Raw genomic sequence first — 16,545 nt, 5'->3', positions numbered from 1 at the left:
TCAGCATCAGAGAGAGAAGAACCATCGGCTCAGTTGTGACGCGTGTATACTGTATGTACTCGTATTGCAAGACCTCGCTCATTTAGAACAGTCACTACACTCCCGCAGTGTCAGAGAGAGAAGAATCATCGGCTTAGTTGTGATGATGTGACGCGTGTATACTGTACATACTCATATTGCAAGTCTTTGCTTGTTTAGAACAGTCACTACACTCTTGCACCATCAGAGAGAGAAGAACCATCGGCTCAGTTGTGATGATGTGACACGTGTATACTGTATGTACTCGTATTGCAAGACTTTGCTCGTTTAGAACAGTCACTACACTCCCGCAGTGTCAGAGAGAGAAGAATCATCGGCTCAGTTGTGATGATGTGACACGTGTATACTGTATGTACTCGTATTGCAAGACTTTGCTCGTTTAGAACAGTCACTACACTCCCGCAGCATCAGAGAAAGAAGAACCATCGGCTCAGTTGTGATGTGTGTGTACTATTTGTACTTGTATTGCAAGACATTGCTTGTATATCAAGTTAAAATTTAATCAAATGTTTTGCTTGTCTTGCAAAATACTTGAAAACCAAGTTACTTGCAATCCAAGGTTTTACTGTAGTTAAAAACAGGGGAAAGGACATATAGATACATTAATTCAGTTGGCAAGACACGGACAAAAGAGAAATGGGAGGGGTTACAATTCTCAAAATAAAATAAGGAGGTAATGGACAGAACCATATAGGAAAAGACTTAAATTAATCCTTTTATCTAAATCTTAAACGCATCCCTAAAGAGAGAGGTTTTAAGATTAGATTTGAAATGATTAGAATTAGTATTTTTTCTTAGAGTTATTGGGATAGAGTTTCATAATGAGGGTGTAACTACAGAATAAATGATTTTACGTGTTGAGTTATAAAATAATTGACAAATGGATGGAACTGTAAGATGGTGTGGTTGAAATGATCTAAGCGAGCGTGAAGTTTGTGAGGAATCAAAAGTTTGTCAATAAACATGGGTGAGTGATTGACCTGAACATTGAAAGTATCTGTGATTTCCATCCTCTCCATTTTAACAGTGCCGCTTTGATATTGTTACCTGATTTCCAGAGAGCATAACAAGCAGTATTCTCCAAAATTATTCTATACAAAAAAGGCAACTTTATTGCAATATTTCACTTAAGAATTTTAGAAGCAATTATCAAACCTTAGACTCCACAACCAGACTCAAATCTCCTTCTAGTACAATGTGTCTAGTAGTCCTGAACTGTATGGTTATGCATCAAAACCGCAAATTGTTTACAGAATGCTGTCAATCATCTTTGAACTCTGCCTCCTTCCCAGGCAGCTGCTCCTGCCCCTTATTTTTTTTCTGCAAGTAAGTTGCTTAGAAGTGTTTCTGCTCTGCAGTGTGGTTTTATTGGAGGCTCAGTGCCCAGAGTTCCCACTTGTTGGGACCTCTGCCTGACCAAAGACGCAGACTTGCTTTGCAGAAGTCTGCTACTAAAAGGATCAGCCCTCAAGGACACCTAGATAGCCAGTCTGCATTGGTATAGAGCTCAGGGACTGTCCACTGCGTAGGTGCTCGCATCCCTCATTTATCAGGAGCTTGAGCACAGACTATTTGGCTCCTTTCCAACTGGGCCAGGATTAATAGTGGGCTGGCTACATGGCCCTCTCCCTCTTCGCAGCGTGCGGTTTTCCGTGGGTTGAGGCTCCGTTTGACATTGGTCCAACTGGTAGCTTGAAGACCAAGTTTGTCCCGCAAACTTCATTTTTTCACGTCCTTGTTGGAGTGGTGCATTCATCATCGGTCTGTTCATTAATACTGTGGTACCTTGGATTACGAGCATAATCCGTTCCAGGAGATGCTCGTAATCCAAAATGCTCGTATATCAAAGCAAGTTTCCCCATAGGAAGTAAGGGAAACTTGCTTTGATATGTTCCCACCCCCCACCTTCCCCCCCCCCCCCCCGAGGCCAGCAGTAGTTTGCCGATTCACAAAATAATTTTTTTTTTCCGCCGGTCCATAGGTGTAAAAAGGTTGAAGAACACTGCTCTATATGACATCATCAGAGTCATGAGCAAAGTGTCAGCCTATGCTATCTCTTTCTGGAGGATGCTCTGGATCAGAGAGTGGGCAGGAGATTTCGGCCTATAAAGCCACACTGAGCAGGCTTCCCTTTCAGGGGCAGATTCTATTTGGCAAGGGTCTGGATGACTTGATGGCCAGTGCTAAGGACCGTCGCCCTAAGGCCTTGCCGGACAGGACCCTGGATGGTTCGGGGTCCAAGAGGCTAAGCGACACAGAATTCCTTTCAGAAGTCATGGCAGAGGTTTAGCAGGGGCAGGTGACAGCAAGTTTCTGGCTCTCACCCTTCTCCAACCTCCAAGAAAGCACAATGATGCGCAGATAGAGGGCATGCAGTCGGCCTATTGGTCAATCTTGGCTCAGACTGGCACAGACCATTGGATCCTGGAAGTTGTTTGAGAACGTTACAAAATCAAGTTCTGTGCCTCCCTCCTGGACCTTTTTGTAGATTATTCGGCCAGCTGGAGACAGTCCTCAGAGTTTGAGCAACGATTCAAAGGCTGCTGGATCATTGTGCCATAGAGCCAGTCATAGTCGAAGAATTGGGCTTGGGCAGATACCTCATCGTTCCAAAGAAAGGCTCAGACAACTGGAGACCAGTGTTGGACCTTAAGTTGTTTAATGATGCACTGAAAGTGCTGTACTTCTGCATGGAGACCAGTTGGTCATAGTGACTATGGTGTTGGGGGAATTTCTTTCCTCGATCTGATGGAAGTTTATCTCCACATTTCCATTTTTCTGGCCCACAGGAGGTACTTGCAGTTTCACATGTTGTAGCAGCATTGCCAGTTCTCTGCATGTTCCTTCTGCTTAGCAACAGCACCCTGCACCTTTACCAAGGTCATGATGGTGGGAGCAGCATGCCTTCACAAGGCAGGAATCCAAGTGAACCCATGTTTAGACAATTGCCTAATAAGAGCCCTGTCCAGGGAGGAAGGAGATCAGGCAATTTCAAGAGTGATCCATCTCCAGGAACTGGGAAGGATAACCAACTGCAAGAAGAGTCAGCTGGAGCCGACCCAGCACCTGGACTATCTGGAAGTTTTTTTATGACATGACCTTGGGACAGGTTTTTCTTCCAGAGCCAAGCAGGCTGAAGCTCCAGAAGCAGATTTTGGACCTGCTACAGAGTCCGACTCCCACAGTGATGCATTATCTGCAGGTCCTGATAGTCGATGGCAACAGCTATAGGAGGTGGTCCCTTGGGCGAAAGTGCATATGACCAAGACTCTCCCCTCTCTCGCTGGTCTCCTCAGACAGACTCATGTCAGCAACTGCTTCCATGGTTGCCGGAAGCGAGGGACAGCCTGTAGTGGTATCTGCAGACAGCTTCACTCTCAAGGGGCATGCCTTTCCACACTTCGTCCTGGGATATACTAATGACTGATGCCAGCCTTTATGGTTGGAGGGGTCATTGCAACAGACACCAGTTTAGGGTTTGTCACTGGCACAGCAAAAGATGTCCATAAATTGCCTAGAACTCAGACCCATTTGGCTAGTGTTGCAGGCACTGGAGAAGTCTCTGAAAGGCAAAGCAGTCAGGGTCTTCTTGGACAGTGCTACAGTGATGGACTGTGTCAACAGAAGGCACCAGAAGTGCCCTGTTATACCTAGAAGCTCAACTCCTCTTTTTTTTTTTGGGGGGGGGCAGAAGCTCATTTGCAAGCTCTCTCAGCCGCGCACACAGCAGAAGTGGAAAATGTGCAGTCCATCTTTCTCAGTCGGTAGACTTTCACCCCGGAGGGAACAGTCTCACTTTCCCCAGGCATGCAGCTTCATTGTTTGGCAGTGGGGGCATCCACAGATGTCTCTGATGGCCTTAGCAGTAACCACAATTGCAGCTCACTTTTACAGTCAAAGATACAAGCCCGGAGGCATGGGATTGGATGTGTTAGTCCAACCATGGATGAAAAAGGGGTTCTTGTACGTGCTTCACATATGGCCCATGCTAGGTTGAGTCATTCATAGGATTGTGAGTCTTCTAGGGTTGGTAGTCCTGGTGGTGTCCAAATGGCCCCATAGACCATGGTATGTAGACCTAGTCTGCCTCCAGAGGGGAGAAGGTCTCAGACTGATGGTCCAAGTAGATCTTCTCACTCAGGGACCAGTCTCTATACAGAATTCAAAACTATTTGGGCTTACGGCAAGACTCTTAAGCAGGCTGCCCCAACAGTAAGGGTTACTTGGACGTGGTCATTGCCATTCTGCTTAGAGAGCTAAGAAGCTGTCAACAATGGCAGCCTATGCTAAGTTCTAGAAGTCCTTTCACACTGGTTTGCTGTGGATGTTGTAGAACCCTTACGAGCTCTGATTTTGGTAGTCCTGGACTTTTCAAAAGAGGGACTTCAGAAGGTCTGTCAGATGGATCGCTGAAAGTACAGATAGCAGTCCTTTCCTGTTTCTGATTTCGAGGAGAAAGAGGCTTTCTCACTAGACGTCGCCTGGTTTCATTAAAGGGGTCTTCTGTTGTACCCTCTGATGTGTCTCCCATTTCCTGCCTGGAATCTTAACACCATATTGCAAGATCTCAGTAGAGCTCCATATTAGCCCTTACGGGAGGTTTTCCTTTTGGATCTTACGATCAAAATGGTGTTTCTGGTAGCGATTACATCGGTGAAATGAGTCTCCAAGTTACAAGCTCTGTCTTGTAGGAAATCATTCCTTAAAATTACGGAAGCAGGGCTCTCCTTGCACATGGTTCTTTCCTTTTTACCAAAAGTGGTCTTTCTCTTCCTCATCAATCAGTTAGTCCGTTTGCCCACTTTTCATCCTAAGGGGTCTAAGAGAAAGGATAAAGCATTACATTTGCTGCATGTCAAGCAAATGCTTCTCTGGTATCTCAAGGTTACCAATGAGTTTTGCGTATCGGATCACCTTTTCGTTCTGACTACACAGACTAAGAAAGGGAGGCCAGCTTCTAGGGCCTTGATTTCCAGATGGATTAAAATGGCCATTACCACTGCATATGTGGGCTGCAGTAAGCAGCCACTGATTACATTGAAAGCGCACTCCACCAGAGGAGTTGCTACCTCATGGACAGAGACTTGGGTGATTTCACCCAAGGAAATCTGTAGAGCAGCTACATGTCTACCCTTCATACCTTTGCCAGGTTCTGTAGAGTAGATGTAACAGCCAGGAAAAATGCCGCTTTCAAGTTCTCCATTTTGAAGGCAGGCTTAGTGGGCCCACCCTAGACTTAGGGTACATCCCTACAGATCAGGACTACTAGACACATTGCACTCGAAAGAAAGATTAGGTTCCTAACTCCATAATCTTCTTTCTTGTAGATGTGTCTAGTAGTCCTGAAGCCCCGCCCTGTAAGTGGGCTTTGCTTGCCTTCTGCCTTGGGATCAGTCTGGCTTTGGACACTTCTCTGTCTCTCAGATAAGCTGAAGAAAAAAAATACAACACACAAGAAAGTAAAGTCTGATATATAGCAGGACATGTGAGTAGCTCCGAACTCCATATAATATTAGTGTGGTTTGCACGTAGTTTTGGTATCTGTTTTGATCAGTTATTTGAATGTTATAATGTTCATTGATATGTTTGTTACAGAACAGACCAGAATTGTACTCATGGGGATTTTTCCCAGTTTCCCTCCTTCCAGTTATATCTGTCATTACAGTGCTCCTTGATTGCTTTTGTACAAACTGAGGGGGTAGGAGCAGCTGCTTGGGAAGGAGGTGGCGTTCAAAGATGATTGACAGCATTCTGCAAGCAACTTGCAGGTTCAGATTCTGTTTCTGCTGGAAAGCTAAAACTGATGTAGGTTCCAGATTTTCTTCTTTGACAAGCAGGATTGAATCAACCACACCAATTGGTGACATTATCTGATGGCACCAGAAAGGAACACCTTTGCCAAAGCTCATAAGAAAAACTATGTTGAGTCAAGCCCAGGATCCTTTCTCCAACAATAGCCAGACCAGGTCTTAGAGATGCCTATTATGTTTAACTCTTCATATAATGTCATACATTTTAATTATTTCATCTTAATTTTTAGACTTCTAACATTCACATACATACATAGAAACATAGAACATGACGGCAGAAAAGGGCCATGGCCCATCTAGTCTGCCCACACTAATAGCCCACCCCCTAACTACCTCCATGAAGAGATCCCACATGCCAATCCCATCTTTTCTTAAAATCTGGCACGCTGCTTGCCTCAATTACCTGTTGTGGAAGATTATTCCAGCGATCAACCACCCTTTCGGTGAAGAAATATTTTCTGGTGTCGCCATGAAATTTCCCACCCCTGATTTTCAACGGATGCCCTCTTGTTGCCATGGGTCCTTTAAGGAAAAAGAGATCCTCTTCCACCTCGATACGGCCTGTGACATATTTGAACGTCTCAATCATGTCTCCCCTCTCTCTGCGTTCCTCAAGTGAGTACAGCTGCAACTTACCCAGTCGTTCCTCATACGGGAGATCCTTGAGTCCTGAGACCATCCTGGTGGCCATTCGCTGAACCGACTCAACTCTCCGCACATCTTTTTAATAATGCGGCCTCCAGAATTGTACAAAGTATTCCAGATGGGGTCTCACCATGGATCTGTACAACGGCATTATGACCTCGGGCTTATGGCTGACGAAACTTCTGCGGATACGAAACTTCTGCGGACTAGCCCTGGATGAAGCTTTCTCCACTTGATTGGCAGTCTTCATGTCTTCGCTAATGATCACCCCCAAGTCACGTTCTGCTACAGTCCTTGCTAGGATCTCACCATTTAGGGTATAAGTCCTGCATGGATTTTTGCTGCCAAGGTGCATGTTTTGCATTTTTTGGCATTGAAACTTAGTTGCCAAGTCTTTGACCAATGCTCCAGCAGGAGTAGGTCGTGCGTGTCGGGCATTGAGCTTTTGTCGGGCACTCTGCTTTCATCTGTTGTGCGGTTGCCTACCATGTTGCATAGTTTGGTGTCATCGGCGAATAATGTAATTTTACCTGTGTTGTATGTATTTACCTCTGAAGTTCTGATATGTGCAACCTTTTCTGCAGACAGCAGTCTCTTCAGTCTTATTTTTTCTGCAATATTGAACTAATGCAAAAATATGGCTCATCCACACAAAGTTTTAAAGACAAACAATCCTTTTCATATAATCAACACTATCTTCATTATTTTCTTCTGTTTTCTTTCTGGTGGTACAGTGGCGCACAAGGCAGGAGTGAGCTTTTTGCACTCCAGCCTTGCCCCGTGCTGCTCCTGGAATGGCTGCTGTCAGTTCTCACGAGTCCCGCGAGAACTGACAACAGCCATTCAGGGAGCGATGCAGGGCCAGGCTGCAGTACGAAAAGTTTGTTCCTACCTTGTGTGCCACTGGCCGCAAGATATGAGGCAGCCATCCAGTGAAGGAGGGGCAGCAGCACAAAAAGCTCGCTCCTGCCAAAACACCGCTGGAACACCAGAATTTAAAAAGAGGGGAGGGTAAAAAATTGTTAGTTGGCTGGGACAGATCCCGGCTGAGATGGCCTACCACCAGAGGGGGGACAGGTTACAGAGCCTGGCAGGGAGAGGGGCTGGCTGCATAGTCTGGGAGGGAAAGGGGCAGAGTTCAGAGGCTTGTAAGACAAGGAAGGAAGGGGGCTTGATGCAGAGGGGGGCTTGGGGCAGAGCCTTGCAAGGAGTGTGGGATTGGGTGCAGAGCCTAGCAGGGAGTGAAGGAGGTTAAGTGCAGAGCCTGGTATATTTTATTAAATATATTAGTACACAATTTGGTTCAGAATGGGTTTTTTCTTGGTTTTCTTCCTCTAAACCTAGGTGCGTCTTATAGTGCGAAAAATACAGTACTTGATCAAAAACACATGGTTCTTCAGTGCTGACATATTTAAGCAGGAGTAGCAAATAAAATTTCAATCATGGGTGCTACTCCAAAGCTAAATACACATAGGGCTAGATTCACTAAGGCCACAGATCTGATCGGGGGCCGGCGGTCTGATTCATGAAGCACCCTCATACAAATGAGGGCAATCAGATATCAAGCCCTCAACCGACCGCACGGATCACTCTCCAGTGATCCCGATGCATGTGCAGACGATCTGTAGATGGTCTGTGCATGCGCTGGCCCTCTGTGCCCGGCAGAGCTGGAAACAAAACTTTACTACTTTTTTTCGTGAGCCCGTGGTTTTAACCCTATTTAAAACCGCGGGTTAAAACTAAGGGCTTTCACTGCGGGGAAGGGCAGGAGAGTTGGGGCAGAGAGCAGGAGGAGCAGGAGAGTCGGGGTAGAGATGCAGGATCAGGGCAGAGAGCAGGGCAGCCAGAGCATGAGAATTGAGGCAGAGAGCAGGGTTTTTACACAAGCGACTGGTCCTCAGCAGTCACTTGTTTATGAATTGGCCTGCCCAGTTGGTGTGCCTGCATTTGTTTAGTGAATCGCGTCCTTCTTACTTTGCATGACGTTTCCCCTCATTTGCATGGGCGGATCGGATCAGAGGATAGAGGCCACGAGGTTAGAGAATTGGGTCGTAGGAAAATCGGGTTTCAAAGCGGTCAGGACACAATCGGTGTCCTTAGTGAATCTAGGCCTTACTACTGTCTCTTATGCTAATTCTTCTGCACCTAAAAAATCTCACACCAATACCTATTTATTTAAAACATTTCTAATCTGCCTCACAGAATTACATACACAAAGGTGCTAAGTCAGTCTTATCTGAAGTTAGTAATTATCATCCTATTGCTTTTATTCTTTTATGTAGCAAACTAATGGAGGGATTTGTTACAGAAATCAACAAATTTGTCAACAATTTGATATCTTATATCCTTCACAATCAGGCTTTAGGAAAAACTGTGGCACTGTGTCAGTGATAGCAGCTTTAATAGCTTATGGTAAAGAATTACTTAAGGTCAACACACCAGAATTCAATTTGATCTCTGTAGTGCCTTTGACTTGGTAGATTTTGATATGATGATAGACATTTTAAATCACTTTGGTATTCAGAATCAGGTACTTTCATGATTTAGTGGTTTTCTGAGAAATAGAAGGGAAATTTTTTCTGATAATTGGACATCACTTAGTGGAGTAACTCAGGACTCTCCCCTCTCTCGCTTTTTAACTTATTTATTTCTCTTGGAGCTATTCTTGATTAAGGTGGTTTTGAACATTTCATTTCCAATATTACAATCCTGGTCAGAGACATTAGCCAACATTCGTAACTGCGTGAAATCTATACAAAACAGAGTTCAAATGCATCACCTTAAATTAAATAAAACCAAAACAAAATTCTTATGGTTAGGCTCTCTCACTGATACCCTCTAATCTAAAATTCTAGGAGTTGAGATAGAATTTATTAACACTACAGACTCATGTTCAAATGATAATTCTAGTGTGATGTAGGGGTAGTCTAGAATTCTTGTAGGGAGCTTCATTAGTATTATTTTGCTCTGCTTCCCAACCTTCTTGGCTGTCCTCCAATTCCTCAGTTGTTTCTCTACAAGCAAGATGATAGGAGCCTGCTCGTGTTTCTTTTCATTTAATTTTTTTATTTTTTTATTTTTTTTTTTAGCTAATTGTTGCAAGGCTTTTCAGTGCTGCAGAGGATCCCACTCTTGGGACACTTCTGGCTGCGAGAGAGCGCAAATTCCGAGGTTGAGGGTCTGCTTCCAAAGGGCAGACTGCTTTGCAGTGCACCCACATGGACAGCCTGCATTAACAGTTTGGGGGCTTAGGGACTGTACCTTTGGGAACAAGGCTTGCCTCAGGCTCGACCACAGTGGGATTGAGCACAGGCTGAGTGGCTGCTTGGCAGTTTTTCAGGATTCGAACTGACTGTTTTCCTCCCCCTGTTTGCGTGCGTGTGATCCAGTGGGAGTTGAGGTCTCCGGCCGGTTTGTTGAGCCTGAGAGGCAGTCCAAAGACACAAGCAGTCTAGATTCCGGTTCTCCCTGTAAGCTGTTTGCAACTTCCACACTTGCAACTCCCAGCGCACAGCATGACACCATGAGTAACAGGCTAACAGCCTAGCAAACAAAATCGGAGGGGGGGGGTGTTTGTCTTGTAAAATCAACTTTTTGGGGGTTCTGTGGTTAGAGTTAGGTTCTTAAAATCGCTAATTTTTAATCCCTAGTATAGCTCCCTCGGTCCAACGTTTGGCGCTGAAATTACTGCCACTGTGGCCATCTTGGATATCCCAATTTGAAAATAAAAGCCTTTATCGGTCTCAAAACACCTCATTTTGCTTAAAAACAGGTGTGATGGACTCCTCAAGTCAGGCAAGTTTGTGGTGGATGTCTCTCTGAAGATTGTCCATGTTCCACGTGTCGTCTGGTAGGTGAGGGAGGTTGGGAACTATTGCTTTAACTCCCTTTTGTCCCTCAGTGGGGAGGGGGGTATTAGTGCCCAGCTGGTCCTAAGGCCAGGGAAAAAGTCCAGATTTGTACTGGGGAGTAGAGCAAGTGAATCCTCAGCATAGTGCAGCTGTGACACAGAAAGGAGCCCATGATCATCCACAAAGGCAATCTGGACAACCTGGTTAGGGGTTTTCCCCTGAATTCATCAATATGATGTTTGAAGCTTACATGATTAACAAGGGCTGCATGGAACCCTTGGGGATTGCAGGCACTGGGGGTCGTCCCTCCCCTCCCTCCCCAAAAGCGCAATTCCCTAGCAGCAGTGCAATGTGTAAAACAGGAATGTTTAGTCTGAGGACAACTGGGATGAAATGGGCTCTATTTTAATGCCTTTACTCTCCAAATCTGGGTACTCTGTAGCAGGTAATGCTGCTTCATTTATAGGGAGGCCAAATCTAGGTCTAGTTGAGGCCCCTAACATTAGAGAGGACCCAACTGTGTTCAGGCTGTTTAGGCCTTCAGCATTTTGGGAGGTGATTACAGAAACCCTCCAGGAATTAAAGATAGATACTCCACAATCCTCTGCTACACAGTGCTTGCTTATGAGCAGCACAAAGGCACAGACCTCCTGTTTTCCCTCTTAGAAAGACCATTTGGAGGTCCTACAGGAGCCCCTTCCCAGTGAAGGCGGCATGGTATTAAAGGATGCCCAGGACCACAGGCTGGACTTTGTTCATAAAAAGCTCTTTGAGGCTGCAGCCTGAGATTTGAAAGCAGCTGTGGCAGTGTCTTTTGTTGCGAAGGCTTGTCACATCAAGTTACGCCATGATCCGGGAGGGATCTCCAGTTTTTAATGTCTGGAGTGGATTATGTAGCTGATGCTCTGTATGACCTTTTCAAAGTTGTGAGCAAAATGTTTACTTATTCCATTTCCGCCCGCAGGATGCTATGTATCAGACAGTAGGCTGGGGGTTACTTCTCTAAGGCGACCTTGAGTAAATGACCATTTATGGGACATTTACTCTTTGAGAAAGATCTGGATGATCTTATAGCCAGTATGCAAGATTGCAGGCTGAAGTTTTTACCGGACAGCAGATCACAAGCCCCTAGGGGGTCAGGTCATGGTAAATTTCAGACTTCCAGACAATATCGCCAGTTCTCAGGAGGGCCTTCAGGTAAGAGATCTTTTCAAATCTCTGGACAAAGATTTGAGGGAGCCAGGTGATGAGTGTCAGAATTTCAAGAAGTTCGCTTCCCTGCCTTCACTCCTTCTGGATCAAGAAAGAGTGATCATGTGTTGAAATTGTTGGATGTGCGCAGACTTACTGCGATATCTAGAGGTTATGAATGAATTTCAATTGTCAGATCATCTGTTTGTATTGGCGGGGCTGCCCGTAAAGGCCAATCAGCCTCAAAAGTGATCATTTCAAGTTGGATCCCTATGGCCTATATCAGAAGTGGAAAACATCTGCCTGTATATGTGAAGGCGCATTCTACTAGAACCATAGGTTCCTTATTGGTGGAATCTTCGGTGATGTCCCCAGAAGATATCTGTAGAGCTGCAACTTGGTCTTCTTTCCATACGTTTATGAAGTTTTAAAGGGTGGACGTGGCGGCCAAAAAGGACTCCGCATTCAGATCTTCAGTTCTGACAGCAGGCTCATCTGTCTCACCCTAAACTCAGGAGACTGCTTTGATATATTCCACGCATTCAGGAATGGAGTGTCTATCACACTAGAAGGAAAGATTAGTTTTTTACCTCAGTAATCTTCTTTCTAGAAGACAGACACTCCATTCCTGAAGTACATCCTGTCAGATGTTCATTTGCCTGCTTACTGACTCAAAGGTGCTGAGGAATCCAGACATCTTGTTTATTTCCTTTGTCTAGCCTTGACAAGGATAGAGGATGCAACTGATGTGTTGAAGAAGCTAGGGGATATCTATAAAATCCCCACATTCTTAGTGCAGTTTGCACTCAAGTTAGTGATTTGTTTGTTTTTCACTTTGTTATGTATTATAAATGGTTAAGTTTTGTCTATCTGTTATATGTTTAATGATATGAGCAGAACAGGCATGTTTCTTGAGGAGTTTGAGGAGTGTCCCCCGTACCCCTCCCTATTCTATTTTCTCTCCAGGGCTGACCATCTGGTGAGTTTAGGTGGGTTTTTGTGACTTAGACCATGTTTTACATGGTCTAAGTCACAACGTCCAAGTTCTGTCGATCCAGCCTATATAACTTGCTGTACGACTAAGTCTAAGCCGGCCCATGTCCCGCCAAACTCCCGCCCTCGACACTCCTCCCGAAACGCCCCGTTTAGCTTTGGTTGTTCAGCGGCACTATGAAGGCCTAGGTCATTTAGAAATACGTCCAAAACCCATTTTTAGTATCGGCACTTGGACATATTTGAGAAATGTTCGTCCAAGTGCCGACTTAGGCCAGTTTTTGGGCGTTTTTTTCTCTTTCGATTATGAGCCCCATATTTCTCAAAGTTATCAGTATGGTGTTATTAGTTTTAAAATGGTATCTGATTAGGAGATAAATCTGTTGAACAGTGCTGTCTTAATTTCTTTCCGAAATGACGCCGTAGGTCAACCTGGCTCCGTTGATGTAATTGCCTAGCCAGGTCTGCTGTTTACTAGCTTGAAACTTAAAAGTTCTGTCCAGAATGGACCTGTATTTGCAATCAGTGATCCTTGGATAGGCAAAAAGATTACAATTTCTGGTTGTCCTAGTGGAGATGTATAGCTCAATGTGGTAAGAGATAGGTAGGGGCCATTTCCCAAACCAGTTTAAAACAAATGCAAGAGAACTTGAACATTATTCGTGCCTCCATTGGTAACCAGTGCAGCAGTCTGTAGTCATGCTTGCTTTTCTTCAATCCAATTATTAAGCGCACGGTCGTGTTCTACACTATTCTTAATTTTCTCAGTATTTTAAGGTATACCCAAGTAAATGATGTTGCAGTAGTCCAATATGGATAGAACCAATGACTGAACCAGTAGTCTAAAAGATGAAGGGTCGAAATATTTTTTAATGGTCTTTAATTTCCATAGTGCAAAAAAGCACTTCTTTGCCACCAGGTTCATGTGTTCAATCATGGTCAAGTGGATGTCTAATGTGACTTCTAATATTTTTATGGTTTTTGATATTGGGTAATCGTGACCATTTAGGTGTAATGATGTTCTAGTAATTTTATCCTTTGGGCTTGCCAAGAAAATTTTTGTCTTTTCTCTATTTAATTTTAATTTAAAATTGATAGTCCACTGTTCAATTTCAGTCATGATATGGGAAATGTGTTCAAAAATTTTGTTGGTCACATTATTCAAAGGAATTAAAATAGAGATATCATCAGCATATATATAGTATTTTAGGTTTAACTTTTGTAATAGATGTCCTAAGGATGAGATATTAAATAAGGTGGGTGATAGCGGGGAACCTTGAAGTACCCCGAAGGATTTTTCCAAGAGCTGGAGTATTTCCCATCGCAGACCACTTGATATGATCTTTTGGTTAAAAAAACCCTGAAACCAGTTCCATACTCTTCCCAAGAACTCCATTGCGTCTAGGCAATGTAGCTTTATTTCATAATCCACTAGATCAAAAGCACTGCTAAAATCTAGTTGTACGATCAGAGCACTGGTACCTTTACTAAAAAGACCGTAAAGGTGATTGAGGATTGAAGCTAAAACTGTCTCTGTGCTGAATCCTTTTCTGAATCCCGATTGGTGTTCACTAAAAACGTTAAATTTGTCTAGGTAATTCACTAGTTCCAAATTGATTAATCCTTCCAGTAGTTTGGTGAATAAGAGGATACTTGCTATGGGCCTGTAATTGGACTTCAGTGCGATTGAGTTTTTCTGGTCTTTAGGGATGGGTGTGATCAGGATGTGTCCCATTTCCTCATGGTATGACCCTCTGGTGAGAGTGGTTGTTATCCAATTAAATAAATCCCTTTTAAAATCAGGTATTGCAACTTTCATGATCTTAGATGGGCATTCGTGTAGCAAGCAGTTTGATTTGGTATATTTGTTAAACAAAGTGAGGAATTGATGCCAATTAGGGAGCTCAAAATGGTCCCAGAGCATATCCACTCTGGGCTCCCTTTCTTAAAACCAGCTACACTATATGCTCTTACCACAACCTGTAACTTCAAGTGTCCCCTAGTCTTTGTAATTTTTGAGGGAGTGAAAAATCGATCCACTTGTACCCATTCTACTTCACTTAGGATTTTGTAGACTTCAATCATATCTCCCCTCAGCTGTCTCTTTTCCAAGCTGAAGAGCCCTAACCTTTTTAATCTTTCCTCATACGAGAGGAGTTCCATCCCCTTTATCATCTTGGTCGCTCTTCTTTGAACCTTTGTTCTAGTGCTGCTATGTCTTTCTTGAGCAGGAGACCAGAATTGAATGCAGTACTCCAGGTGAGGTTGCACCATGGAATGATACATGGGCATTATAACATTTTTAGTCTTGTTAACCATCCCTTTTTTAATAATACCTAGCATCCTGTTTGCTTTTTTGGCTACCACCACACATTGGGTGGAAGGTTTCATAATATTGTCTACGATAACACCCAGATCCTTTTCGTATTGTCTACGATGACATCCGGAACTGTGATTTGAGTTATTCTTCCCAATGTGCATCACTGTGCATTTGTCCACATTAAATTTCATCTGCCACTTGGACATCCAGTCATCCAATTTCCTAAGGTCTGCCTACAATTTTTCACAATCCACATGCGCTTTAACAACTTTGATCCGTTTAGTATCATCTGCAAATTTAATCACCTCACTCGTCATTCTAATTTCCAGATCATTTATAAATAAGTTAAATAGCACTGGTCCCAGTACAGATACCTGCGGCACTCCACTGTTTACTCTCATCCATTGAGAAAAATGACTGTTTTCTGTCCGGTAACCAATTCCTAATCCACAACTGAACTTTGCCACCTATTCCATGACTCTTTAATTTTCTCAGGAGCCTCTCATGAGGAACCTTATCAAAAGCTTTCTGAAAATCTAGATATACTATATCAACCGGCTCACTTTTATTCACATGTTTATTCACACCTTCAAAGAAGTCAAGCAAATTGGTGAGGCAAGATCTCCCTCGGCTGAACCCATGCTGACTCCATCTCATTAAATCATGTTTGTCTACATGTTCCACAATTTTCTTTTTTTATATTTGTTTCTACCATTTTGCCCGGCACTGAAGTGAGGCTTACCAGTCTGTAATTTCACAGATCTCCCCTGGAGCCCTTTTAAAAAATCGGCTAACATTGTCCATCCTCCAATCTTCAGGTCCCACATATTCCCTCACAGGTTTTCTGCTTCTGATGTACCTAAAAAAATTGTTATGAGTTTTTGTCTCTTTTGCAAGTTTCTCTTCATATTCTCTCTTAGCATCTAACTTGCCAGCACTTATGTCTCTTCTTATTTTCTTCATTTGGATCCTTCACCTTTTAACCATTCCAGCTTTCATTTCTTCTTCTTTCCACCTTTGCTGATAATGTGAAATACATCTGGTCTGGGCTTCCACAATGGGACATTCATCTCCAATTCAATACATTCTGATGGTAGCAAGAAAACCTAACACAAGAAGATCCTTTGCTTTCAATTGAAAGAGATTTTTCATCCAATGTTCTGTAAAAGCCACAGCCCTTTTTAATGTCTATCAAATACCATACTGGAATACCATCTCTATCAGTTGAGTTTTCATATTCCATCTATCAGGGTATGCTGTAGTGCCATATCTACCTATCACTTAATTTGGATTTTAAATTTAATAACTTGCTTTATTGTGTCCTGATAGATTGAGCTCCTGCTTGTCTGTCTCCAATCGTCTACAAATTTATGAGAGGTCATCTTTAAAGGAGCCAGTTCCACAGGACCTGAACACTGTGCTTTCTTCCCTCAATGAAAGTCCCTTTTGAGCTGATTGAATCTTCATCTCTAAAGTATCTGACATGGTTGCTCCGTGTAGAGGTCACCTCCACAAGAAGGATTAGTGAACTTTAAGTCTTAGTCATGCATGAACCTTAACCCTTCATTTGGAAAATGGTGAAACAGCTGCTTTATGTTACTTGATGTTGAATGAGAGCAACAGTGCCAAGGTAACAGGCATTTGGAGTTGCAGATCTCCTATAAGAGCCATAGAATCACATGCTGCTTCTGAGCAA

At 43.5% G+C, this 16,545-nt stretch overlaps 1 protein-coding gene across 4 annotated transcripts in view; it reads left to right on the top strand.

The window, feature by feature from the left end:
• ADCY9 (adenylate cyclase 9) overlaps positions 1–16,545 on the top strand; it is a 256,639-nt gene that overhangs the window by 234,201 nt on the left and 5,893 nt on the right. Inside the window, exon 12 of one of the 4 annotated variants that reach the window (XM_033964019.1) lies at positions 16,179–16,503. The exons of the other annotated variants lie outside the window; for them this stretch is intronic. Coding sequence (XP_033819910.1) covers positions 16,179–16,299 — 121 coding nt within the window. The 3' untranslated portion in view covers positions 16,300–16,503. Of the gene's footprint in view, positions 1–16,178; positions 16,504–16,545 lie in introns of those variants that run through there. 4 annotated transcript variants of the gene reach the window in all.

The sequence above is a fragment of the Geotrypetes seraphini genome, chromosome 11 (genome assembly GCF_902459505.1).
Source record: "Geotrypetes seraphini chromosome 11, aGeoSer1.1, whole genome shotgun sequence".
Classification (NCBI taxonomy): Eukaryota; Metazoa; Chordata; class Amphibia; order Gymnophiona; family Dermophiidae; genus Geotrypetes; species Geotrypetes seraphini.
The sequence above is the reverse complement of the archived record's forward strand: the minus strand, read 5'-3'. Positions and strand labels throughout refer to the sequence as shown.